Genomic DNA, 25,899 nt, shown 5'->3' with positions numbered 1-25,899 from the left:
CCATCTCAATAAAAAAAAAAAAGAGTGGTTTGTAAGAAGGCAGACGTCTCTCTCAGGATTTTTCTCAAGGCCCAAGTCCTCCAGGGCAAGACTGAGCAGTGCCTTTGGTGGGGGTGATGGGCTGGAACCAGGAAGGGGAGACAGGCTGGGGGTGGCAGTGCCGCTCCTCACGCCCTCCTTCCCTTCCAAAGTCGTTGCAGTTCGATAAGGAGCAGATGGTCGTGGTCACAGAGGCCAATGAGGCGCTGAAGAAACAAATCGAAGAGTTGCAGCAAGAGGCCCGGAAGTAAGTCTGCATGTGCCCGGGGGAGGTGGGGGGGGGGCCGGGGGAGGTGCGGGGGCCAGGTGGGAGGTGCGGGGGCCAGGGGGAGGCGAACCAGAATGCCAGATGGTCACGTCGGGATAATTCAGCTTCCTCCTGTGTCTCCCTCGTGACACCCCAGGGCCATCACGGAACAGAAGCAGAAGATGAGGCGGCTGGGCTCAGACTTGACCAGTGCCCAGAAGGAGATGAAGACCAAACATAAGGCCTACGAGAACGCCGTGGGCATCCTCAGCCGCCGCCTGCAGGAGGCCCTCGCGGCCAAGGAGGCTGCGGACGCGGAGCTGGGCCAGCTCCGAGCCCAGGGCGGCAGCAGTGACAGCAGCCTGGCTCTACATGTAGGTAACGCCGTGCCATCCCCAGCCAGGGTCACCAGCCCCTCAGTGCAGGGAAGGGCTCTCCATCAGCAGTTGTCCCCTAAAGCCTAGCGGGGCCGAGCTCGCGTGGGAGGTGGCAACTCTCTAAACTCCTGCTCATCTTCGAGGTTGCCAGGAACCCACAGTGACTGAGCATTGCCTCGCGTCTCCCTCATGAACCCCACATGGCCTGTGGCCTGTGGCGTTCACCTGATTTTCCTCAAGAAATCTCCTTGGCTCAGAGAAGTTCAGCTGCTCCCTTGGGGCAGAGGGAGGGCCTGCCCAGGTCCGCTCGCGTTCCAGCTGCCTTTGCGCCTCCTCGCATCTCAGGTGCAAAAGCAGCCTCCGCACTCACTGAGAAGCAGGAGTGAGGGCATGGGGTCAGCGATTGACAGGGTTCAGGGAGCATTTAGAGGTAGCCACACTGCGGTGGCCCAGAACAAGCGGGTGCCCTTTCTGGAGGGCTCTGAGCAGGGCCTTCCGTGGAGGCCGTGGCCCTCTGTGCTCTGTCACCTTTCGTGGTAGGCATAACATTCTACCTGAGTGAGTTCATCCGCATTTTATTTATTATTCTCCAATTCGTGTCCTTGCACTGACAACTTAGTATTTCTTATATGTGGTTTGTTTCTATCTCCTGTCCACTTAAGAATTTATGGGTAGGAAGAGACTGTATCATAACGTGGGGTTTTCTTGTCAAATTAAATAAACTCGGCCGGGCACAGTGGCTCACACCTGTAATCTCAGCAATTAAATAAACTTGGCCAGGCTCAGTGGCTCACACCTATAATCCCAGCAGTTAAATAAACTCGGCTGGGCATGGTGGCTCACACCTGTAATCCCAGCGCTTTGGGAGGCTGAGGCAGGAGGATCGCTTGAGCACAGGAGTTTGAGACCAGCCTGGGCAACATAATGAGACCCTGTATTTACAAATAATACAAAAATAAAACCCAGGCATGGTAGCACGTGCCTGTGGTCACAGATGCTTGAGACACTGAGGTGGGAGGATCGCCTCAGCCTGGGAGGTGAGGCTGAAACTGCAGTGAGCCATGATTTTGCTGCTGCACTCCAGCCCGGGCGATAGAGACTCTGTGTCTGAAATTAAATAAATAAATCAAGTGCTTCCTCTACCTGGTTGCTTTGTAAAATGTTGGGGAGATTGATTCAGTTGCCATTTTCTTTGGGCTCACTAAGGGCTGGGGTGGGGAGGTCGCAAAGGCCGGGCAGAGCTGGCCCCTCGCCGCGCTGTTGCAGCTGAGGAATAGCACAGCTGCGAGCCGATGTCTTGTGTCCGTCCGGGCCTCACCCCTCGCAAGTGGTGACTTTTGGCAAATTTTTCACCTTTTTGATCCTCAGCAAAATGAGGCCAAATTGAGGTGAATGAGAACCTTCTCATGTAAGGGTTAAGTTAGGTGGTACTGGAACGTGCTTGGCAAGGGCCTGGTACCATCGAGGCAGCAAGTGGGCAGGGTGTGAGAGCACACCTGTGCCTGCATGTATCCGTGCATGTGTGAGGTGTGAGCATGTGTGTGTGGCGTGTGGAGTGTGTGTGCATGGTGTGTGGGATGTGAGCACGTGTGTGCATGCAGTGAGGTGTGAGCACATATGTGCATGTGTGGTGGGTGCGAACACGTGTGGGGTGTGAGCATGTGCGTGTGGGGTGTGAGCACGTGTGTGCATGCAGTGTGGGGTGTGAGCACATATGTGCATGTGTGGTGTGGGGTGCGAACACGTGTGGGGTGTGAGCATGTGCGTGTGGGGTGTGAGCACGTGTGTGCATGCAGTGAGGTGTGAGCACATATGTGCATGTGTGGTGTGGGGTGTGAGCACGTGTGTGCATGCAGTGTGGGGTGTGAGCACATATGTGCATGTGTGGTGGGTGCGAACACGTGTGGGGTGTGAGCATGTGCGTGTGGGGTGTGAGCACGTGTGTGCATGCAGTGTGGGGTGTGAGCATGTGCGTGTGGGGTGTGAGCACGTGTGTGCATGCAGTGAGGTGTGAGCACATATGTGCATGTGTGGTGTGGGGTGTGAGCACGTGTGTGCATGCAGTGAGGTGTGAGCACATATGTGCATGTGTGGTGTGGGGTGTGAGCACGTGTGTGCATGCAGTGTGGGGTGTGAGCACATATGTGCATGTGTGGTGGGTGCGAACACGTGTGGGGTGTGAGCATGTGCGTGTGGGGTGCGAGCACGTGTGTGTGGTGTGGGGTGCGAACACGTGTGCACGTGGTGTGTGTTACATGAGTGTGTATGTGATGTGTGGTGCGTGAGCACGTGTGTGGTATTTATTACAACTGGTGCTGCTTGCTTGCCACAGATGGTGATTTATAGCCATTATCTGCAGGTCAGATTTTCTTCTGTGAACTGAAGAGATGATTCTGCTTGTCCCAACTATCCCCGTGTGTCATCGTGTGCACGCTGTGGTCGGTTAATTCAACTTCTTTAACAAAAAGGAAGGTTGTGACACTGTGTCAGACAGCTGGTGTCTGGTGTGTGCAGCCACACAGCCTCATGTCTGCCGGCACCACGGGAAGTGAGGGGGGTCAGGGCCTGTCCCATGACCAAGCGCCCGTTCCGTCTTGGCCCTTAGGAAAGGATCCAGGCCCTGGAGGCGGAGCTGCAGGCTGTCAGTCATAGCAAGACGCTGCTGGAAAAGGAACTGCAGGAGGTCATAGCGCTGACCAGCCAGGAGCTGGAGGAGTCCCGGGAGAAGGTGCTGGAGCTGGAGGACGAGGTGAGGCCTGGCCATCTGCTGTGGCGGCAGCGTGGGGCAGGTCACGTGAGCCCTGGACATGCCGCCACGTGTGAGACCCGAAGAACAAAACTTCACCGTGTGCCCAGCGTTGCTACTTTTGGTGTTGCCACCTTCTGACCGTTGGCCTCTGGCTCTGTGGTGGGGCGGGCCCTGATTCCAGCCCTCTGGGGAGGATCACTGTACAGCCTCTTTGGTGGAGTGGTTACAGAATTCAGAGTGGAACCCTTCTCAGTTCAAATGCTTTGGTTGCAAATAAGAAACCCAACTTCGCCAGGCGAGTGGCTCATGCCTGTAATCCCAGCACTTTGGGAGGCTGAGGTGGGCGGATCATGAGGTTAAGAGCTCGAGACCAGCCTGGCTGACATGGTGAAACCCCATCTCTACTAAAAATACAAAAATTAGCTGGGTGTGGTGGCGGGTGCCTGTAGTCCCAGCTACTTGGGCGGCCGAGGCAGGTAAACCGCTTGAACCCAGGAGCGGAGGTTGCAGTGAGCCAAGATCGCGCCACTGCACTCCAGGCTGGGCGACAGAGTGAGACTCCGTCTCAAAAAAAGAAAAACGTCAGATATCTCAGGTTCAGAGACAGTTCTCGCTTCAGCGGTGCTGGTGGCAGCTCAGTGTCCCGGCCCCCCCGCCTCCCCAGCCCTTCTGCTTCCCGGCGCCCCCCACTCCCCAGCCCCTCCTTGTGGAGCTCCGTCACAGTAGGGCCGCCTGTTCCACTCTCTGGCTGTGTCCTGTCCTGAAGTGGTTTTGCTCATGCCCACCCTGCTGAGTGCCTGGACAGACTTCTCCAGAAGCCCATGGTCCCAGGAGAAGGCTGGGCTCTTGGCCATGGGGAGGAATGAGAGGGGCCTGGGGAAGCAACTGACCATGACCACGACAGCCTTCAGATCATGAAGCAAGCACGGTCCTGTGGTGTCCATTGCTGGTCCTGTGGTGTCCATCACAGGGTTGTGTGGTGTCCATTGTTCTGTTTTTGTTTTTGTTGTCTTGAGACAGAGTCTCACTCTGTCATTCAGGCTGGAGTGCAGGATCTTGGCTCACCACAGCCTCCACTTCCCAGGTTCAAGTGATTCTCCCGCCTCATTCTCCTGAGTAGCTGGAACTACAGGTGATCGCCACCACACCTGGATAATTTCTGTAGTTTTGGTAGAGACAGGGTTTCATCATGTTGGCTAGGCTGGTCTCAAACCCCTGACCTCCCAAAGTGCTGGGATTACAGGCGTGAGTCACTGCGTCCAGCCCATTGCTGTGTTTTAGTTTTCGATGTTTCTTTTCTTTTTCTTTTTTTTTTTTTTTTGAGACAGAGTCTCGCTGTGTTGCCCAGGCTGGAGTGCAGGGGCACGATCTCAGCTCACTGCAACCTCCACCTCCTGGGTTCAAGCGATTCTTCTGCCTCAGCCTCCTGAGTAGCTGGGACTAAAGGCATGTGCCACGATAGTGGCTAATTTTTGTATTTTCAGTAGGGACGGGGTTTCACCATGTTGGCCAGGCTGGTCTCAAACTCCTGACCTCAGGTGATCCCCCTGCCTCGGCCTCCCAACGTGCTGCGATTACAGGCGTGAGCCTCCACGCCTGGCCTAAGTTTTCGCTGTTTCTTGTTGAAAACTCACCTGTTTCTGGGGTATGTGAACTCCACTCACCAGTGCAGGTAATTTTACAGTGACATTGGTATGTTTCAGCTTCAAGAATCCAGAGGCTTTAGGAAGAAGATAAAACGCCTTGAGGAGTCAAACAAGAAGTTGGCTCTTGAATTAGAGCACGAGAAAGGGAAGCTTACGGGCCTCGGTCAGTCCAACGCAGCTCTGCGGGAACACAACAGCATCCTAGAAACAGCTTTGGCCAAGAGGGAGGCAGACCTAGTCCAGTTGAACCTTCAGGTATTCAAACTCGTCAAACTCACGCCAGCAACGGTGTGAGAGTTGGTGGGGCTGTGCGCACTCCGAGAATCTCATCCAGATTCGGTCACCTGTGCTGACTCGTAGCCCACCCGGCCTGCAGCCGAGAGAACAGGCTCAGGAGTCCGGGTGACCCACGGCCCTGGGTCCCCAGCTGTTGGTGCAGGGCTGGGCTCTCTGAGGTGAGGCTGGAGCCCCTGCGTGTGCTCAGTTCACCTGTTTAGTTGAGGGGCAGACCTGCTTAGTCGGGGGGCAGACCTGCTTAGTCGAGGGGCAGACCTGCTTAGTCGGGGGGCAGACCTGCTTAGTCGAGGGGCAGACCTGCTTAGTCGGGGGGCAGACCTGCTTAGTTGAGGGGTAGACCTGCTTATTTGAGGGGTAGACCTTCCATGTGGGTGTGGCTGAGTTCCAGTCCCAGACAGTGACATTGTTTGTAGGGGGCACTTAACGAGAGGTTCACACAATTCAGAACTGGGACTTGAACCCTGACCTGGTTCTCACTCAGCTACTTAGTCTCCACAGCCTCTCTGAATTGAGGACCAGGCTGGGCATTTCAGGGAAATCCTGGGGGCCAAATCGAGCTGCTGGTGTTGACTATCCCATCTTAGTTCCATATTTTGCCCTAGTTCCCACCACTTCTGTTCTTTTTGTACCCGGCTGCAGCCCCTGATTTGTATGTAGTTTTTGAGTTCCCAGCCACCATGTTCCATTTTTTTGTTGTTGTTGTTGTTAGTAATACGGAGTCTCACTCTGTCTCTCAGGCTGGAGTGCAGTGGCGCGATCTCGGCTCCCTGCCTCCTGGGTTCAAGCGATTCTCCTGCCTCAGCCTCTGGTATAGCTGGGACTACAGGCGGGCACCACCGCACCCAGCTAATTTTTCGTATTTTTAGTAGAGACGAGGTTTCACTGTGTTAGCCAGGACGGTCTCGATTTTCTGACTGTCATCCGCCTGCCTCGGCCTCCCAAAGTGCTGGGATTACAGGTGTGAGCCACTGCGCCCGGCCCATTCTTTTTTTTTTTTGAGACAGGGTCTGGCTCTTGCCCGGAGTGGAGGGCAGTGCGGTGGAGGGCACTGCGGTGGTACCATCATAGCTCACTGCATCCTCAACCTCCTGGGCTCCAGCGATCCTCCTGCCCTGGCCTCTGGAGCCGTGGGGCCCACAGGCGTGCCACGTTCTTGAGTGCGGCCCTGTGATCATGCTCCCGCAACCTAGGATTCTGTTTCTGTCACAGATTCTTCAGCAGTGAAGTTTCCTCTACCTCCCTGGCGTGTGCCTGTGATGTGGCGTGTGTCACGTTGCCTGCTGTAGCAGCCTTGTGTGTTTGTAATTCGACGTCCTTCCTTATCTGTCCTCCTGCAATCTGATCCAGGTGCAGGCAGTTTTGCAGCGCAAAGAAGAGGAGGATCGCCAGATGAAGCATCTTGTCCAGGCCCTGCAGGCCTCACTAGAGAAGGAGAAGGAGAAGGTGAACAGCCTCAAGGAGCAGGTGCGTGCCACCTTCCGGCTCACAGGGCGTTCCAGAGGACGCTCCAGTGCCTAGAATTCTATGCAGGGTCCTTCACACACCAGCCTCCTTCCAGCAGTTACACAGAGCAAAGGTGCGTTGCAGTTGTTGGTGACGGAGGCCGCAGAGCACCTGCTCTGGTCCGTAGAAGGTGGCGTTAGATTAAATGGCAGTGCAACTGTGAGGGCCTGGGGCCAATGAGCTCCGCGTGCATGTGTATTTATATTGTGCTGGGAGTGGTGTCCTGTATGTCATGTTGCATTGCAAAAGCAAACTTGAGAATAGCATAGGATCCCATTTGTGTTCGGCAGATAAGGGGGGTGGTTCTCTGGACCCTTCTCTGTGTAGAGAGCTGTCTTTTCGTGGCTGGCCCCTGCCCTGCTTCAGGTGTTCACTGACACATTGGTCACGTCGCCAGCAGAGGCCCATCCTGACCCCCAGGTGCCCTGTCTGGGCCCTGCTCCTCTGTTAGAACGCTGCTTCTTGCTGGCTACCTCCGCCATACCTGGCACAGAGCAGCTACTCCTAGTACGCTTGCCGTGTGTGTGCACATGGGTGTGCGTGCACGTGTGCCTGGGGTGTGGTGTGTGTGCACGCGGGGGGCTGTGCATGCAAGTGTTGTGATGTCTGTACACACGTGTGCCTGGGGTGTGGTGTGCACGCGGGGGGCTGTGCGTGCAAGGGTTGTGATGTCTGCACACACGTGTGCCTGGGGTGTGGTGTGCACGCGGGGGGCTGTGCGTGCAAGTGTTGTGATGTCTGCACACACGTGTGCCTGGGGTGTGGTGTGCATGCGGGGGGCTGTGCGTGCAAGAGTTGTGATGTCTGCACACACGTGTGCCTGGGGTGTGTGTGTGTATGTGCGCGGGGGGGTGTTCGTGCAAGGGCTGTGGTGTGTGTGCGCACGTGTGTGCCTGGGGTGTGTGTGTACGTGGGGGGCTGTGCGTGGAAGGGTTGTGATGTCTGTATACACGTGTGTGCCTGGGTTGTGTGCATGCGGGGGGCTGTGCGTGCAAGAGTTGTGATGTCTGTACACACGTGTGTGCCTGAGGTGTGTGTATGTGCACGGGGGGGTGTCCGTGCAAGGGCTGTGGTGTGTGTGCGCACACGTGTGTGCCTGGGGGGTGTGTGTATGTGCACGGGGGGTGTCCGTGCAAGGGCTGTGGTGTGTGTGTGCACGTGTGTGCCTGGGCTGTGGTGTGTGTGCATGCATTTGATTCTCATGTATATGTAGAAAATTTCTAGGAGGAACACAAGAAATAACTGGTTGTCTCTAGAGAAAGGCAGGAAAGAACACATCACTTTTCCTTTAAATCCCGTTTGAATTGAACTTGTAAAAAAGTAATTGCTTCACAATTCAAACTTGTCGGCCTAACAGTGAAGCTTCTTTCGTTCCTATGACCTGGCTTTGCCACAACCTTTAAGAACTTTTCTATGATAATGTAATTGAGATGAAAAGAAAAAGGTTCTTGATTTTTTTTAAGGGGTGAAACAACAAAGTTTCTTTATAAATAGAATTAATTTTAAGATGTGGCAGGTGGCTGGGCGCGGTGGCTCATGCCTGTAATCCCAGCACTTTGGGAGGCTGAGGCAGGCGGATCACCTGAGGTCGGGAGTTCAAGACCAGGCTGACCAACATGGAGAAACCCTGTCTCTACTATGAATACAAAATTAGCCTGGCGTGGTGGCGCAGGCCTGTAGTCCCAGCTACTCGGGAGGCTGAGGCAGGAGAATCGCTTGAACCAGGAGGCGGAGGTTGTGGTGAGCCAAGATCACACCATTGCACTCCAGCCTGGGCAACAAGTGGGAAACTCCGTCTCAAAAAAAAATGTGGCTGGAATATTTTAACAGGAGCAGTTAACAGCTTTCTCTTGGCCCCACAGGCCTCATCCGCCCGGCCGTTTAACCCTTGCCTGGGGCCTGCTGCTGGGCCGTGGTTCAGGCTGGCTCACACGGTGCCCCAGCTCTCCAGCTTTCGCTCCGTGCTTAGGGTTCACTGAATTTTTTTCGGGGTTTTTTTTTTTTTTCAGATGGAGTCTCACTTTGTCGCCAGGCTGGAGTGCAGTGGCGTAATCTTGGTTCACTGTAACCTCTGCCTCCTGGGTTCAAGTGATTCTCCTGCCTCAGCCTCCCCAGTAGCTGGAACTACAGGCGTGCACCACCACGCCTGGCTAATTTTTTGTATTTTAGTAGAGATGGGGTTTCACCATATTAGCCAGGATGGTCTCAATCTCCTGACCTGATGACCTGCCCGCCTTGGCCTTCCAATTAATTTTATTCTTATTTTTTAAATGTATTTATTTTATTTTATTATTTTTATTTATTTATTTGTTTATTTTTTTGAGATTTTGAGATGGAGTCTCGCTCTGTCGCCCAGGCCGGAGTGCAGTGGCGCGATCTCGGCTCACTGCAAGCTCCATCTCCCGGGTTCACGCCATTCTCCTGCCTCAGCCTCCTAAGTAGCTGGGACTACAGGTGCCCGCCACCACGCCCGGCTAATTTTTTGTATTTTTAGTAGAGACGGGGTTTCCCCGTGTTAGCCAGGATAGTCTCGATCTGACCTCGTGATCCACCCGCCTCGGCCTCCCACAGTGCTGGGATTACAGGCGTGAGCCGCCACGCCTGGCCTATTTATTTCATTTTTGGGACCGGGTCTCACTCTGTCACCCCAGCTGGAGTGCAGTGGCGCGATCACAGCTCCCTGCAGCCTGGAACTCCTGAGCTCAAGTGATCCTTCCACCTCAGCCTCCTGAGTACCTGGGACCACCATGCCCTGCTAATTTTTTTATTTTTTGTGGAGACAGGGTCTTGCTATGTTGTCCAGGCTGTGAATACACTGGAAGAAGACTATAAAAACTATTTAGACCGAGAAATCTCGAATAAATGTGTTCATTCAACAGATAGCAGCAGCCACATAAGTGTGCACTTGCTGCGTGCCGAGCTCCGGGTCAGGTGGTTTCATCTTTACAAGGAACTTGACAGGCCTGTGGAGAAGCACACGCCGGCAGCCAGGACGTGCACGGGGCCGGGAGTGCATTCACCCCCTGCGCCCGGCACGTCATAAAGCTGTGGGTGTCACGCAGGGCATGGACAACGTGGCTTCCTTCCTCCTAGGTGGCCGCTGCCAAGGTGGAAGCCGGGCATAACCGCCGCCACTTCAAGGCGGCCTCCTTGGAGCTGAGTGAGGTGAAGAAGGAGCTGCAGGCCAAGGAACACCTGGTGCAGAAGCTGCAGGCCGAGGCCGACGACCTTCAGTGAGTGCCTGGGCCCCGCCAGCCCTCAAACATGGCTGTCCTGGCAATGAGCGGGGTCTAATTCACACCTTCAGCACAGCGAGGGTCATCTATATTTTGCAAATTGCCGAGTACTTGAGTGAATCATAGGAGTAGAAGGCACCCAGCCTCCGTCTCCAGAATCCTGAGCCTCACTCACTGCCCCGTGTCCTCCCCCCAAGAGAGAAAGCGCCCCAGCAGGAGTACTTAGCTTCAGGTCAGAGGCGGGAAGGGGCGGCCCGGCACGGGGCTGATGCTGCGGCTCTGTGGGCCCCGTGCACTGTGGTCTCGGGGCCGGCACTCTGGGATCTGTGAGGGGTGCCGGCGAAGTGTGAGTCTCAGGTGCTTCGTAAGGACTGCCCGAGTGCACACTGTGGGCACCAAGCATGGCTGCAGCACGCAGTGCACAGCAGAGGGCCTGCCAGGACGAACGCCTTCCACAGGCAGCGTTTCCCAGCGGGAGGGCACAGCACACTGGAGGAGCGTGGTGATTCCCTTCTTTCTTGTTTTTTTACGCTAGGATTCGGGAGGGGAAACATTCCCAGGAGATAGCACAGTTCCAAGCAGAGCTGGCCGAGGCCCGGGCGCAGCTCCAGCTCCTGCAGAAGCAGCTGGACGAGCAGCTCAGCAAACAGCCCGTGGGAAACCAAGAGGTGATGGTTCGTGGGGGCTGGACTCACAGGGCTGGACTTGCAGGGCTGGACTCACGGGTGCCCTGGGTGACTTCACTCCATCCTGCTTGGGGAGCAACAGTGATGGTTTTCTGAATATGGTATTAAAAGATAAACCAAAACACAGCTAGAGCCATTTTCCAGGGCAGTAAAGCCACTTTAATGTTCTTTTGGCCATGTGACTTTCCCCTCTTTAGATGGAAAATCTCAAATGGGAGGTGGATCAGAAAGAAAGAGAAATCCAGTCCTTGAAGCAGCAGCTGGACTTGACGGAGCAGCAGGGCAGGAAGGAACTGGAAGGGCTACAGCAGCTGCTGCAGGTACCTGTGTGTGAGGCGCTGGGCACAGGCGGGAGCAGCAGGGAGGAAGGAACTGGTGGGGCTACAGCAGCTGCTGCGGGTACCTGTGTGTGAGGCGCTGGGTACAGGCGGGAGCAGCAGGGCAGGAAGGAGCTGGAGGGGCTACAGCAGCTGCTGCGGGTACCTGTGTGAGGCGCTGGGCACAGGTGGGAGCAGCAGGGAGGAAGGAGCTGGAGGGGCTACAGCAGCTGCTGCAGGTACCTGTGTGTGAGGTGCTGGGCACAGGCGGGAGCAGCAGGGAGGAAGGAACTGGAGGGGCTACAGCAGTGGCTGTGGGTACCTGTGTGTGAGGCGCTGGGTACAGGCGGGAGCAGCAGGGAGGAAGGAGCTGGAGGGGCTACAGCAGCTGCTGCAGGTACCTGTGTGTGAGGTGCTGGGCACAGGCGGGAGCAGCAGGGCAGGAAGGAGCTGGAGGGGCTACAGCAGCTGCTGCAGGTACCTGTGTATGAGGCGCTGGACACAGGCGGGAGCACCACTTCTGGGGCAGCCCCTGGTTCCTGTGCCATGCGGCCTGCGGCCAGGCAGTGCTCCCGGGGAGCTGGCGCCCTCGTCCAGTGGGGCACTCGCAAAGTCACCTGGTCCACGTCACGCGGCAGGACAGAGGCAGGGGCGAAGCCTGGGCCGGCTCCGATCCCTTGGCCGCGCTGTGTGTCACGGACCAAGAACGTGATTTCATGGACTACAGCAAATGGGAGGGTGCGTGGGAAAAGTTTGCCAATTTGCGATAAACTTCTCAACAAGGAACTCAGGGTTCGGTCTTGACTGCTCGGGAAAGGAGTGTAATTGCTAAGTCCCCCTTGTAAATGAGGGGCTTGAGTTACAGTGAGAATTTATTTATAGACACAGGCCGACAAGCGTCCATCATCCAGAAATCCAAAACCTGGCCAGGCCTGGTGGCTCACACCTGTAGTCCCAGCACTTAGGCAGTGAGCTGTGGTTGGACCACTGCACTCCAGCCTGAATGACAGAGTGAGACCCTGTGTCTAAAAAAAACAAGAAAATCCAAAATCTGAAACTTTCTGAGCATCAACATGGTAAAGGAAATGATCATTGGAACATTTCAAATTTTTGGATTGTGGATACTCAGCTGGTAGTTGTAATGCAAATATTCAGAATTCCAAAATTTGACACACTTCTGGTCCTGAGCATTTTGGACCTGGACTGGCATCATCTAGATGGCGCCGAGGAGGACATATGTGTGCTTAACCTATGAAAATACAAACTCGGATCTTGGCAGGATGTTTAAGATCTGTTAGCTTTTAAAAATCTGACTTCATTTTCCACAGAACGTCAAGTCTGAGTTGGAGATGGCCCAGGAAGACCTGTCCATGACCCAGAAGGATAAATTTATGCTCCAGGCAAAAGTGTCGGAGCTGAAGAACAACATGAAGACCCTGCTCCAGCAGAACCAGCAGCTCAAGCTGGACCTACGCCGCGGCGCGGCCAAGACGGTACTCAGGCCCGCGTCCCTCCCGGGGTAGCCGACGTGCGCTGTAGATGCTCTTGGACAGGAGGCTGGCAGACGTGTTAGTCATTCAGACATAAACGGATTTGTTGAGCCCACACTGAGCAGCTGCTGTGTAGTCAGTGGTAATGGGGTATGCTGCTCAGGTGACAGATGAAATCATTTCATTCTGGTTTCATCCATCCAACAGCGTTTTCCTCGTTCTGTGAATTCAAATACCACTTTGTTATAATGTGCTTTGTAAAGCAGATGAGCGGTGGTCTGTGACTCGGCAGTCCCTGCTGTGTGTGAAGGGCTGGGGCCCGGGAGCTGTGCGCAGGTGCCCGGCGGTTTTCTGTGCTCGGTCCACATCCATGTTTTCCAGGAGGCAGGTGGGAAGGCAGCGCTCGGATTCAGAGGCCGTTTAGCGTCGTGTGCTTATCTGTGGAAAAAGTTTGAAGTCCTAGAAAAGGGAGCCTAAGCTGGAAAACTTACTTAATTTCTTAAGGAAATTCCCCATCAAGGTCTTGAGTCTCTGATGGGAGAAGCGTCTGGGAGAGCTGTAGTCTGTGGCTCGGCCCCGTCCTGCCGCAGACCCAGGACTTAGGTTGTCTCTGCTTTGCTCTGGTTTTGTGCCTTAGGAATAAAGGTGTTTCCCCAGCCAGCTATTCTGGAGCTCCGGGGACTGTCGTGCTGGGCTGCCACGGTGGCCAGGACGGTCCCCTTCCCAGAGGCCCCACGTCCACCAGCTGGGGAGGCCCGTCTGCCACAAGCTGTGCTAGTGAGACCGACCCGAGGGAGGGGACGGTGGGAAAGCTGATCATGTGCTTTTAAAAACAGAGAAAGGAGCCGAAAGGCGAGGCCAGCTCGTCCAACCCTGCCACGCCCATCAAGATCCCGGACTGCCCAGTTCCCGCCTCGCTGCTGGAGGAGCTGCTGAGACCACCGCCCGCCGTGAGCAAGGAGCCCCTCAAGAACCTGAACAGCTGCCTCCAGCAGCTCAAGTACGACCGTATTCCGTGCTGCACTTCAGCTAGTCTTAAAGATTAATGCCCTCTTACCTGGGAGGACACTCCTGGTGCCAGTACTGAGTGCCCAGCAGAGTTTCAGCAGGTTTATATAAGGGTGGGGGACTCGCACACATAGCCTCTGAGGTTTATATAAGGGAGGGACTTGCACACACAGCCTTTGAGGTTTATATAAAGGGGGAGGGGGACTCGCACAGCCTCTGCGGTTTATATAAAGGGGGAGGGGGACTCGCACAGCCTCTGAGGTTTATATAAAGGGGGAGGGACTCAGCCTCCGGTTTATATAAAGGGGGAGGGGGACTCGCACAGCCTCTGCGGTTTATATAAAGGGGGAGGGACTCACAGCCTCTGCGGTTTATATAAAGTGGGAGGGGGACTCGCACAGCCTCTGAGGTTTATATAAAGGTGGGGGAACTCGCACACACAGCCTGTGAACTCATAGGTGGAAACTGCCTGGAGTTAAACTACCCTGATAGGCCCTGAGAAGCTGGAAGGCCACACATGGTGCACCTGGCAGCCTGAGGCTGAGCGAAGTGTGTAGGGCGGAGCCAGGCGGCGCCCCGAGGGCAGGTAACAGAGTGGAAGTCGCGTGTGCCAGGCCTCAGTGACAGCTTCCACCCTGCCGCCTGGTCAGGACTGGTCCTTGAGCCTGTGTCCTCTGCACAGTGTAGAGAACGGTGCTGAGAACAGCTGAGCTTCTGTGGTCTCAGTTGGTTTGCGGATCCCCGAAGGCGACCCGGTCCACTCAGGTGCTAGCGAGTGACACTGTCCACAGGTGGCGCGTTCTGCCTGGCACTTGTGTGATCTGGGCCTTCTTCCTCCTTCTGTCCCAGGCAGGAGATGGACAGCCTGCAGCGCCAGATGGAGGAGCACGCCCTGACGGTGCACGAGTCTCTGTCCTCGTGGACGCCGCTGGAGCCAGCCACTGCCAGCCCTGTGCCCCCGGGGGGTCACGCCGGCCCACGCGGCGACCCACAGAGACACAGTCAGAGCAGGGCTTCCAAAGAAGGGCCGGGAGAGTGACTGCTGCGGACTCGCCTCCGTGCGCCGCTGCCCCAGAATGCTCTCTTATCAATGTTATTTATTTGATTGTGTGGTCGATGTTTTTCTAAGACATGAAATTTAAGTTTTGTTTTGCCTTTAACAAGAAGTAAAATATATAGCAGAATGAGAGCCAAGGACTAGAAAAACATTCGAAGATCACAATTAGCTTTTCACATGGAATGACCAACTCTTAAAAGCCTGATAGGCTCTGGGCGAGGAGCTTTGAACGTGTCTGAAGGGTTACTTGTAGGTCGTGGCTTCTGAGCGGCCACTGATGCTGCTCTCTGCGGGTGACAGGGAGAGGCTGCGTAACTGGGAGCAGCTGTGTGACAGGGTCTGCGGCACCGCGCCTGGCCAGGCCGGCTGCAGTTTCTCACTTCCCTGTTCCATTCAGTAAGAGCTTTACTTTTCCGCAGAAATGAAATTTTATTTGTACCTTTGGCTTTTTACTTGTTTTTTTGGATAGCCATCCCACCATAGGATGCGTACATAGATACTGAAGATCATAATCCAATCTTTGTTTTTTTTTTTTTTTGAGACAGAGTCTCACTTTGTTGCCCAGGCTGGAGTGCAGTGGCACGATCTCCGCTCACTGCAAGCTCCGCCTCCCAGGTTCATGCGATTCTCCTGCCTCAGCCTCTCGAGTAGCTGGGATTACAGGCGTGCGCCACTATGCCAGGCTAATGTTTGTATTTTTAGTAGCAATGGGGTTTCACCATGTTGGCCAGGATGGTCTCGATCTCCTGACCTCAAGTGATCTGCCCATCTCAGCCTCCCAAAGTGCTGGGATTACAGGCGTGAGCCACCGCGCCCGGCCTGTCACCCAATCTTTAAGAAGCATATGCTCATATTATTGAAGAAGAAGCTACTTATTATTGATTGCCTTTTGAAAATTTATTGGGAATAACTTACCTGCAGGATTTAGGGATGTCAGTCAGAAAATTCTAAGAAATATAATTATTTTATTTACCTTCTAAAGCCAAATATTCTTACACAGAAAGGTCCTCTGTTGTTCTGGTTTTACTTTGTTGCTGAGGATCTTTCCTTCCTGCTGGTCTCTTCCTCTCAGGCCACTGGCCCTGTGTGATTCCACCGTGGGTGGCCACCGGGAAGGGGCAGCTTGGACCCTTGGTCAGGCCTGACGGCCGTCAGGAGGCACAAGGACACTGAGGCCCCATATCTGATCTGACCTTTGGGGGCACAGGGAGAGGCCAGAGGGAGAGGAAGGAGGGTGGAGGAGGAGGAGAGCGGACCAGGGGCTCCCTGCAGCGACTCCCGCGTTTCCCCTGGAGTCAGCCAGGCGTAGGTGCAGGCGGTAACAAGCCTCACACTCCTGTTCCCCAAGTGAAAATCTTTACCAGTGTCTGTGGGAACGCCTGTACTCGTGTGTGGGAGCGCCTGTACTCGTGTGTGGGAGCGCCTGTACTTGTGCAGTCATCGAGAAGTCCTGGATCTTTTGTGGTTACACCAGCATCATGTGGCGAGCAGAGGCGACTTCCGGAAGAGACAGGCAGGCACCGTGAGGAAGGTGGCTGTGCTCTCCCAGGTGTCTCAGAGACAGATGCCTTATTTAAAATCAGCACGACGTGTGAGATCTTCTGTTTCCCACCCCAAATCCTGAAACCCTGCAGACACTGGCTGACTGGGAGAGGTGGGGTCTGTAAGTTGTCCCCTAGTTTGCTAAGAAAATCTAAAATAATATTTATTATATGAGTTAGGAGAGAGAGAATGGGTCCGCGTGGCCTCCTCTGCAGATGTACTGGCCTGAAATGAGGTTCTGAGTCACTGGCCAGGCCAGATGTGCTCATGTCGGTGTCTGGTGTCTGTTTTGTGGAGAAAACGGTATGGTGTGTTTTAAGCTATTTGTGTTCTGTTGTAATATACTTTTAGAAGGTTAATTGGTAAGGTTAAGGTAGCATTAACCACAAAGATGTTTGGTATTTAAAAAATATTCTCTAGCAAATATTGGAATTTCCAAAATATATCATTTGTACAGGGTTAATTTTGAAATAATACTTGAAAATTTCATTATAAATATATCCTACTTTTTATCTTAAGTTGAAGATGTTATTTACTAAATTGTTCTTGTACCATTAGAAAAAAAAATACGGCAATTTACGTTCTTATTTATTTTGGCTGTACTACCCCTTTGTTTTAATTTTAAAATCAAGAAATCGGGCCGGGCGCGGTGGCTCATGCCTGTAATCCCAGCACTTTGGGAGGCCGAGGCGGGTGGATCACCTGAGGTCAAGAGGTCCAGACCATCCTGGCCAACATGGCAAAACCCCGTCTTTACTAAACATACAAAAATTAGCCGGGTGTGGTAGTGCACACCTATAATCCCAGCTACTTGGGAGGCTGAGGCAGGAGAATCACTTGAACCCAGGAGGCGGAGCTTGCAGTGAGCCGAGATCGCGCCACTGCCCTCCAGCCTGGGCAACAGAGCGAGACTCCGTCTCAAAAATAAATAAATTATTTTAAAAAATCTAAAATGGAGAAATCACACATTCAGTGGGGAGCGACTTCTCCTTGCTTATGGAAAGTCCTCAAGTGAGTGATGTTCACCGTGTATGTTTTTTTCTCTTAGGACAGACTAATTCTGAAAATACCGAAGGAAAAGTAGCTCTATGTTCTCACCCCGGTTTTCCTGCGTGTGTGCCCTTGGGTGCGATGCCTCCCCCAGCGCTCTGTGGCCGCCGGTGCTAGGGCCCCCTCTGGTTTGGCAGGGCCTGGCTGCCTTTGCTCCCTGCAGTGAGTCTTTTGGTGTTTTCATGCACGGCTTGTGCTTCTGGATCTGAGGCCTCTCGTGTTCACGCGGACACTTCCTTCAGGCTTCCTTCCTTAAGAAGACGCCTAAAAGAGGAAGTTGGAATTTTTTTTTTTTTTTTTTTTTTTGAGACAAGAGTCTCGCTCTGTCGCCCAGGCTGGAGTGCAGTGGCGTGATCTCTGCTCACTGCAAGCTCCGCCATCCGGGTTCAAGCGATTCTCCTGCCTCATTCTCCCCAGTAGCTGGGATTACAGGTGCCCGCCACCACACCAGCCTAATTTTTGTATTTTTAGAGGGGTGGAGTTCCACCATGTTGGCCAGGCTGGTCTTGAACTCTTGACCTCAGGTGATCCTGAGCCTCAGCCTCCCAAAGTGCTGGAATTATAGGCGTGAACCACCGCCCCCCTGGCTGAAGTTGGATTTTTAAATTGCTTTTTTTTATTGTTGAGGTTTTTTTCTTATCTCCAAGGGACTCTTATGGCACTTCTACCTCCCAGTTACTTCAGTGTGTAAAGTTTGAATTATTTTGTTCTTGTGGGCAGAAGTGGGAATGATGGAATACCCTCACGGAAAAGGCAGTGAAGTTGGGAGTACTGCTTAGAAAACAGGGTCACCAGCGCATTATGTGGCGTGTTCATCCCCACGCCGTGTGTCACAACAGGCTAGGGCACTTCACGATGTCACTACTTGTTTTTCTGACGTTCCAAAAACAATGTAACTTGGTTTTCATGTGTTTTTCCGTGGTATATGTGAGATTGACGCTACGGGTCTTACGGACTCACACCCGTTCCCACTCTCTGCAATATGGATCAGGCAGTGTTTTTGATAGAATGTGAAATGGACTGTCCTCGGGTGGGTCCAGCAGGGTCCCTGCCCACCAGAACACAGTCTGTGCTGTGCTGCGCTAAGGAGCTGGCCCTCAACTCTCCTTGGTGCAGGGTTCCCACAACATAGAGTCCTAGTTCCCCGAAGTCTTTAAAAACAAAAACAGAATGTTGTACGTGAAGATTCTAGGAGGGGAGGGACCAGCAAATCTGAGAACCGTCCTGGGGCCTTCCTTCGAGGAGCCCTCTGATGTGAGGAGGGACTTGAGTTGAGTGACACTGTGGTGTGAGGTGTTCTGAGCTCACTGACCGGAAGGTCCAGGTGAATCTCGTCATAAGTGATCTCAGGCTCTCACAGGATCCGGAGGGAAATGTGTTAGAGGGTCTGGAAAATTCAGTGCTTTTGAGTTACTTGTTTTTATTAAAAATTTCCTCACAAAAGAGAGTCCTCAAGTTGTGGCTGTTCTTGGGAAAGGGGTCACCGTGTCTGACAAAGTGTGACTTTAAAAAGCACGTTGATTTTTTACAAATGTAAGTGTGCTTGGGAATTCCTTAAATTTTGTGCAATAAACTATTTTTTGGTAAAGATTTTCATATTCATTGGAAGCTTCATTTTAATATTTATATTTTGTCGTTTGGCAGTAACTTTTTAATCTCATGTTATTACACGCTCTGTTCAACACGTGCTTTAAAAGAGAATTCTACTGTCCTGCCGGTTTCTGGCAGGAGTGAAGCAAACTTCTGTGGCTTGTGACCACGGCAGACGCGCGGCACCGCCTCCTCCGTCCTTGGCCCACGCTTCACTTTGCCCGTTGTCATTGGCCAGGAATACAGAAGGCGGGGGAGCAAGCTTCCCGGTGAACCGGGGAAGGATGGTGACCGCTCTGTGCTGCGCCTCCCGAACTGGGTCTCATCATCCAGGTGCTGCCCTCTGCTGGGCCTCCCCGGTGACAGTGGAGTCATGACTCTCAGACCTCAGCAATGTGACTTCCCAGATTCTCATCTTTTTCAGTCTTTTTCATCCGTACTTTGATTTTGGTCATTAAGAGTTAACCAGGCGTAAGCTGGGCGTGGTGGCTCACGCCTGTAATCCCAGCACTTTGGGAGGCTGGGAGGGGGTGGTCACCTGAGGTCAGGGGTTCAAGACCAGCCCGGCCAACATGGTGAAACTCCACCTCTACTAAACAAAAAATTAGCCCGGGCGTGGTGGCGGGCGCCTGTAATCCCCACTTGTCAGGAGGCTGAGGCAGAAGAATCACTTGAACTCAGCGGGCAGAGGTTGCAGTGAGCCGAGATCACACCACTGCACTCCAGCCTGGGTGACAGAGCGTGACTCCGTCTAAAAAAAAAAAAGAGTTAACCAGGTACAGAGTTTTCAGTTAGACGTTATTAGAGGCCACCATGGTTTAAAAAGTACAGAAAAGGGGCAGGAAGTGGTGGTCGCTGGGCTTGGCCCTGTGGGATTAATGAATGCACTTCTTCCTGTGAGCGTTACCAGCTTCTGTACCCAGAGAATTGCTACACAGATCAGAGTAAAAATTCCCTGACCACCTTCTGTGGCCTTAACTTTCTGAAATATTAAGGATATAATTTTTTTTTTGTCTATAGAACCCTTAAGGGGACATGTATGTATCTGAACTTTTTCCTTTTCTCCATGGAGTTGCTACGTGTTTGCAGGCACTGCACTGACAGGTGTATTTTAAGCTGTGTCTGTCTCAGCAGCTCGAAGCTCCACGCTGCATCCTGCTACAGAGCTCAGCAGTGGGTGTCAGGAGTGGTTTTGGCAGAGATGAATGGGTCACTTCTTCCTGGCTTAGAGTGGTGGCAGGTACTGTCAGGAATTTGGGTTGAGTGTAGGACAGAGGACGTATCGCTGATGGGAAGCTCAGGATTTTTTTTTTTTTTTTTGAGACGGAGTCTCACTCTGTCGCCCAGGCTGGAGTGCGGCGGCGCGATCTCGGCTCACTGCAAGCTCCGCCTCCCGGGTTCACGCCATTCTCCTGCCTCAGCCTCCTGAGTAGCTGGGACTACAGGCACCCGCCACCACGCCCGGCTAATTTCTTTTTGTATTTTAGTAGAGACGGGGTTTCACCGTGTCGGCCAGGATGGTCTCGATCTCCTGACCTCATTATCCACCCACCTCGGCCTCCCAAAGTGCTGGGATTACAGGCATGAAGGAGACTCAGGATTTAAAAATCACCAGGTCACTCAGAAATCTGAGACCTCGGGTAGTATTAGGAAGCAGGCCAGGCACAGTGGCTCATGCCTGTAATCCCAGCGCTTTGGGAGGCTGAGGCGGGTGAATCACTCAAGGTCAAGAATTTGAAACCAGCCTGGCTAACATGGTGAAACCCCATCTCTACTAAAAATACAAAAATTAGCCGGGCGTGGTGATGGGCACCTGTAATCCCAGCTGCTCAGGAGGCTGAGGCAGGAGAATTGTTGAAGCCGGGAGGTGGAGGCTGCAGTGAGTGGAGTTCGTGCCGTTGCACTCCAGCCTGGGCAACAAAGTTGAGACTCGAGATAAAAAAAAAAAAGCAGGAAGCAGATAATGGGGGAAACTAAGACGACTACACTTCCGCCGTCTAGCTTGATGGATAAACATGACAGTTGCTGGCAGCGTCCCCAAGCCTTTCCCAGATGACGAGAGCAAGTCCCAGCACTTGGTGGCGTCTACAGTCGGGAGCATTTGTTGGAACTTGGCGGCCTCTACACACGCTTCCGTCTGAGGGGGAATGTTGCAGGTTGCGATAAAGAGCATACTTGGGCAGTGGCCTTTCTCCTGGACACAGGGCGATGTTAAACTGCCGCTGGGCCGCCTCTGCCCATGTTTGCAACGCCCTCTGCTCGCCTGTGTGTGGGGGCGTCCTACAGCCCTCCCCCGGCAGTGCCCTCTTCACCTGTGTGTGGGGGCGTCCCACAGCCCTCCCCCTGGCAGTGCCCTCTTCACCTGTGTGTGGGGGTGTCCTACAGCCCCACCCCTGGCAGTGCCCTCTGCTCGCCTGTGGGGGCGTCCTACAGCCCTCCCCCCGGCAGTGCCCTCTGCTCGCCTGTGTGTGGGGGCGTCCTACAGCCCTCCCCCGGCAGTGCCCTCTTCACCTGTGTGTGGGGGCGTCCCACAGCCCTCCCCCTGGCAGTGCCCTCTTCACCTGTGTGTGGGGGCGTCCTACACCCTCCCCCCGGCTCCACCACTGGCTGCCGGTGACCTTCACAGTGTCCACGTCTCTAAGTTCTGACTCCATCTGAAGTGAGGGCCGAAGGTGGCGGAACCTCTGGGAGCCGTGAAGGCCGACTGTGGGTGCCCAAGGCAGCTGAGGGCTGGCGATGCCCCCATTGCTGATGAGGTGGGAACCTCTAGCCGCAAAGGCAGCATGTCCTGGCAGCACCTGGGGAGGCAGCTCTGGGAGCACCACCAGGACGCCCATCTCCGCGGCCATCGGCTCAGGGATTTGCGGGAGATTGCTGGGCTTTTCTACACATCGTCGGGGTTGGATTTCACCTTCACATGAAATAGATATATTTTGAGACGGAGTTTCACTCTTGTTGCCCAGGCTGGAGGGCAGCGTCTCGATCTCAGCTCACTGCAACCTCTGCCTGCCGGGTTCAAGTGACTCTCCTGCCTCAGCCTCCAGAGTAGCTGGGCTTACAGGCTCCCGCCACCACGCCCGGCTAATTTTTGTATCTTTAGTAGAGATGGGGTTTCACCATTTTGTTCAGGCTGGTCTTGAACCCCTGATCTCAGGTGATTCACCTGCCTCTGCCTCCCAAAGTGCTAGGATTACAGGCATGAGCCACCGCGCCCAGCCCACAGTGAAATATTTTTGAGTGTCATGTCTAAATGCCCTGAAACCCAGAGAAGGACAATCTTGTCTCTGCTCGCGGAGCCTCCCACAGCACTTCAATTGTTGCAAGATTTCCTTATGAGCGTTAAACGTGCATTTCTGGAGACTGGATAGATACGTCAAGTGTATCTTCCCAATGCTTTCAAAAATGCCCCCATCTTCACCCAGAAAACAGACTCCCCCCCCCCCCGCCACCTGCCTGTCCCTGCAGCTGGGCGTCTGATGGTCACGGCCGCAGCTCCCCTGAAACCCCTCATTCCCCTGCATCAGCCCAGGTCCCACCAGGTTCTGGAGCCTGTACATTTCCACTCAGGGCCGTTATCTCCACCTGAGGGCCTCTGGCGTCCTGCGGTTGCCGTCCCTGCCCCTGCATTTCCTCTGCTGAACCACTTGGCCTGGGCTGTTTTCCTGACTAGACCCTACTGTATGTAACATATGGCTGGGTTTCTACAAGTGCTAAATAGCCATTGATAACAAACTTAATAGACACACGGCCTTTAAGGAAATCCAATTAATATTGAAAAAGAAGGGGAAGAAAAAAAATTAGCTACTCCCTGCTCATCTAGGGCTTTCCCCAGCACATTGGGAGTAAATCCTCGAGCTGTGAGACTTCAGCTGCCGCTCAGTCCCTGGGGCTCACATGGCCCCTTTGTGATCTCGGATCAGAAATGAAGTAGAAGTTAAATTACAACTAGGAATAAAATCAGGGCTGGGCGCAGTGGCTCACGCCTGTAATCCCAGCACTGTGGGAGGCCAAGTCGGGCGGATCACGAGGTCAGGAGATCGAGACCATCCTGGCTAACACGGTGAAACCCCGTCTCTACTAAAAATACAAAAAATTAGCCGGGCGTGGTGGCGGGCGCCTGCAGTCCCAGCTACTGGGGAGGCTGAGGCAGGAGAATGGCGTGAACCCGGGAGGCGGAGCTTGCAGTGAGCCGAGATCGCGCCACTGCACTCCAGCCTGGGCGACATAGCGAGACTCCGTCTCAAAAGAAAAAAAAATTCAGAACGGCTCTTAGAAGAGGCCATTGATTCTAATAAGCTTCATTTTGTTCATTCACCGGAAATCTACTTCTACCTGAAGGAGTTTACGTCTCAAAGTTTTTCATTTCTACCTAAACGGTGGCTAATATAGGGTTGGCTTCTGAACAGTGGAGTTCTCCATGTTTTCCTGTAATTGTTCCTTTCTCATTTAACTGGGAGTGGATGCATTACATGGGGGTGAGGGCATGGCCCTATCAGGACCCTGGCTGCTTACCTGGATTCCACAGAAGTCCTGGTGTCAAGGCTGGTGGAGCTGCTGCACCAGAGACCCTCAAGCATGAAAACAGGATTGACCAGGACAGCCTCACAGTGCCGAGAACAAAAGTGCCTTCCCTCTCCGCTAATCCACAGCGTCCACCTGCCCGAGAACAGCTCTCCCGGTCCCACCTTCCGTCCCGCTCTGAGGTGAGCGGGGAGAGAAAAGACAGGAATGCGCATTGTGGGCGCTTGGGCTCCGTGGCCGCGTCCATCACCGTCCGTCCACTCTCCGCTGCCTTTGCTTAGTCATGTGGCCGCTGGATGTGTTCAGGAGACGGCAGCATCTCCACTGCCCACTGAGAGCTTCTGTTATGAAGAAAAAGCTCTTAATAACTTAATGGAGAGTGGACGCTGGGTGTCAACAGTTGACTACAGCTGACCATTTAACAAATCAGCTCTAAAGCCCTTCATGTATGGAGGCTCCGTAACGAGGACTTACATAATTACCTTTTTATGTATGTATGTATGTACTTGTTTATTTATTTATTTTTGAGACAGGGTCTCTCTCTCCCAGGCTGGAGGGCAATGGCGCAATCTTGGCTCACTGCAGCCTTGACCTCCCAGGCTCAAGTAATCCTCCCTCCTCAAGGCGTGTGCCACCACGTTCAGCTAATTTTTTAAATTTTTAGCACAGACAGCGTCTCGCCATATTACTCAGGCTGGTCTCCACCTCCTGGGCTCAAGCGATCCTCCTGTCTCGGCCTCCCAAAGTGCTGGGATTACAGGTGTGAGCCACCGTGCCCAGCCTTCTTGGGCCTCTTCTAAGGGAAGTATATAAGGCTCTGTCCCATGACCTATCACCTCCCACAAGCCCCACATCCTAATACCATCACCTTGGGGGTTAGGGTTTCTTTTTTTTTTTTGAGACAGAGTCTCGCTCTGTCACCCAGGCTGGAGTGCAGTGGCGCGATCTTGGCTCACTGCAAGCTCCGACTCCCAGGTTCACACCATTCTCTTGCCTCAGCCTCCCGAGTAGCTGGGACTACAGGCGCCTTCCACCATGCCCGGCTAATTTTTTGTATTTTTTAGTAGAGACGGGGTTTCACCGTGTTGGCCAGGATAGTCTCGATCTCCTGACCTCGTGATCCGCCCGCCTCGGCCTCCCAAAGTGCTGGGATTACAGGCGTGAGCCACCACGCCCGGCCAAGGGGGGTTAGGGTTTCAACATATGAACGCTGGGGACAGACACTCAGAATTCAGCAGAGGTGTACGTTTAACTTTGAAAGAAACTGCCTCACTATTTTCCAAAGTGGTTAACTCAGTGTTTGCTCTTGCCAGCAAAATTTGATATTGCCAATTTTAAAATTTTAGCCATTCTGGTGGATTTCAAGCAGCATCTCATCATGGTTTGAATTTCCATTTCATCCATGTTCAAAATTACTGACCCTTTCTTCTGTAGTGCCCAACCAACCATTAGTATCATCCAATGATATTTTTTAAGAGATGGGGTCTTGCTATGTTGGTCAGGCTGGCGTGCAGTGGCTATTCACAGGAGAGATCACGCTCATGGCAGCCTCGAACTCCCGGACTGAAACTACCATCACCCCTCACGCTCCAGAGTTGCTGAGACTACAGACCTGAGCCACCTCGCTCAGATCAATTATGTTTTTAACCAAGGATATCAATTATATTTTTCAGGTCTTTCATTTTCATTTAATAATATCTAAATTAGGCGGGGCGCGGTGGCTCACGCCTGTAATCCCAGCACTTTGGGAGGCCGAGGCTGGTGATCACTTGACATCAAGAGTTCGAGACCAGTCTGGCCAACATGAGGAAACCCCGTCTCTACTAAACATGCAAAAATTAGCCAGGCGTGGTGGTGGGCACCTGTAATCCCAGCTACCTGGGAGGCTGAGGCAGGAGAATCGCTGGAGCCCAGGAGGCGGAGGCTGCAGTGAGCGGAGATCGCGCCACTGCACTTCAGCTGGCGACAGAGCAAGACACTGCATCAAAAAATAAATAAAAAATTAAATTACATACAGTAAAATCCTCCTTCCCTTTTTCGAGACAGGGTCTCACTATTAGGTTGGTGCAAAAGTAACTGCGGCTTTTACCATGACTTTCAAAATATTTGCCCAGGCTGGTCTCGAGCTCCCGGGCCGTGGGGATCCTCCCGCCTCGCCTCCCAAGGCGCTGGGACTCCGGACGTAGCCGCCGCGCCCGGCAAAATCCACGCTTTCAACTGCGCGTCAGGGCCACTTGGTGAAGGAGCGGGAAGCTCCGCCGGTCTCCCCAGCGCCGGCCGCCTGTTCTGCGGGTTCGCAGGAAAGTGAGAGGCGCCTCCTCACTCCTGCTCCAGGACGGGACGGCGGCCGCAAACGGTCCTCGGGCTCGGAGCACACGAACCCGGAGGCCGCACGCCTGGGAGGCTGCTTCGTTCTCGGAGACTCACAGCGCCCCACGGACGCCAGGCCGGGGCCAGGAGGCGCAAAGAAGCGCAAAAAGAAGCGCCGCCCCGCGCCCGGCCCCGCCCTGGTGGCCTCCCCGGGCCCCAGCCCCGGCCCCCGCC

At 53.8% G+C, this 25,899-nt stretch overlaps 1 protein-coding gene and 1 long non-coding RNA gene across 15 annotated transcripts in view; one reads left to right on the top strand and one right to left on the bottom strand.

Moving 5' to 3' along the window:
• The window catches only part of GOLGA3 (golgin A3), a 69,523-nt gene extending 50,683 nt beyond the window's left edge, over nt 1-18,840 (top strand). For 13 of the 14 annotated variants that reach the window (XM_055096426.2, XM_055096429.2, XM_008967313.4 and 10 more), the window contains 11 exons: nt 192-286; nt 444-660; nt 3,269-3,412; nt 5,116-5,313; nt 6,703-6,819; nt 9,952-10,091; nt 10,630-10,762; nt 10,978-11,100; nt 12,426-12,590; nt 13,424-13,587; nt 14,445-18,840. In XM_055096426.2, coding sequence (XP_054952401.1) covers nt 192-286; nt 444-660; nt 3,269-3,412; nt 5,116-5,313; nt 6,703-6,819; nt 9,952-10,091; nt 10,630-10,762; nt 10,978-11,100; nt 12,426-12,590; nt 13,424-13,587; nt 14,445-14,634 — 1,686 coding nt within the window. In that variant the 3' untranslated portion in view covers nt 14,635-18,840. The remainder of the gene's footprint in view (nt 1-191; nt 287-443; nt 661-3,268; nt 3,413-5,115; nt 5,314-6,702; nt 6,820-9,951; nt 10,092-10,629; nt 10,763-10,977; nt 11,101-12,425; nt 12,591-13,423; nt 13,588-14,444) is intronic. The other variant, XR_010108976.1, reaches the window with a different exon arrangement.
• A 14-nt stretch (nt 18,841-18,854) lies between these two features.
• On the bottom strand, nt 18,855-25,891 carry LOC134728509 (uncharacterized). Its single transcript, XR_010108977.1, has 3 exons — nt 25,445-25,891; nt 23,347-23,696; nt 18,855-19,585 (listed from the first exon to the last, which is right to left on the bottom strand). It is a non-coding gene; the product is annotated as an uncharacterized LOC134728509 (long non-coding RNA).
• Nucleotides 25,892-25,899: the final 8 nt, after the last annotated feature.

The sequence above is a fragment of the Pan paniscus genome, chromosome 10, assembly GCF_029289425.2.
Source record: "Pan paniscus chromosome 10, NHGRI_mPanPan1-v2.0_pri, whole genome shotgun sequence".
Classification (NCBI taxonomy): Eukaryota; Metazoa; Chordata; class Mammalia; order Primates; family Hominidae; genus Pan; species Pan paniscus.
Note: the sequence above shows the minus strand (reverse complement) of the source record. Positions and strands in the feature narration are given on the sequence as shown.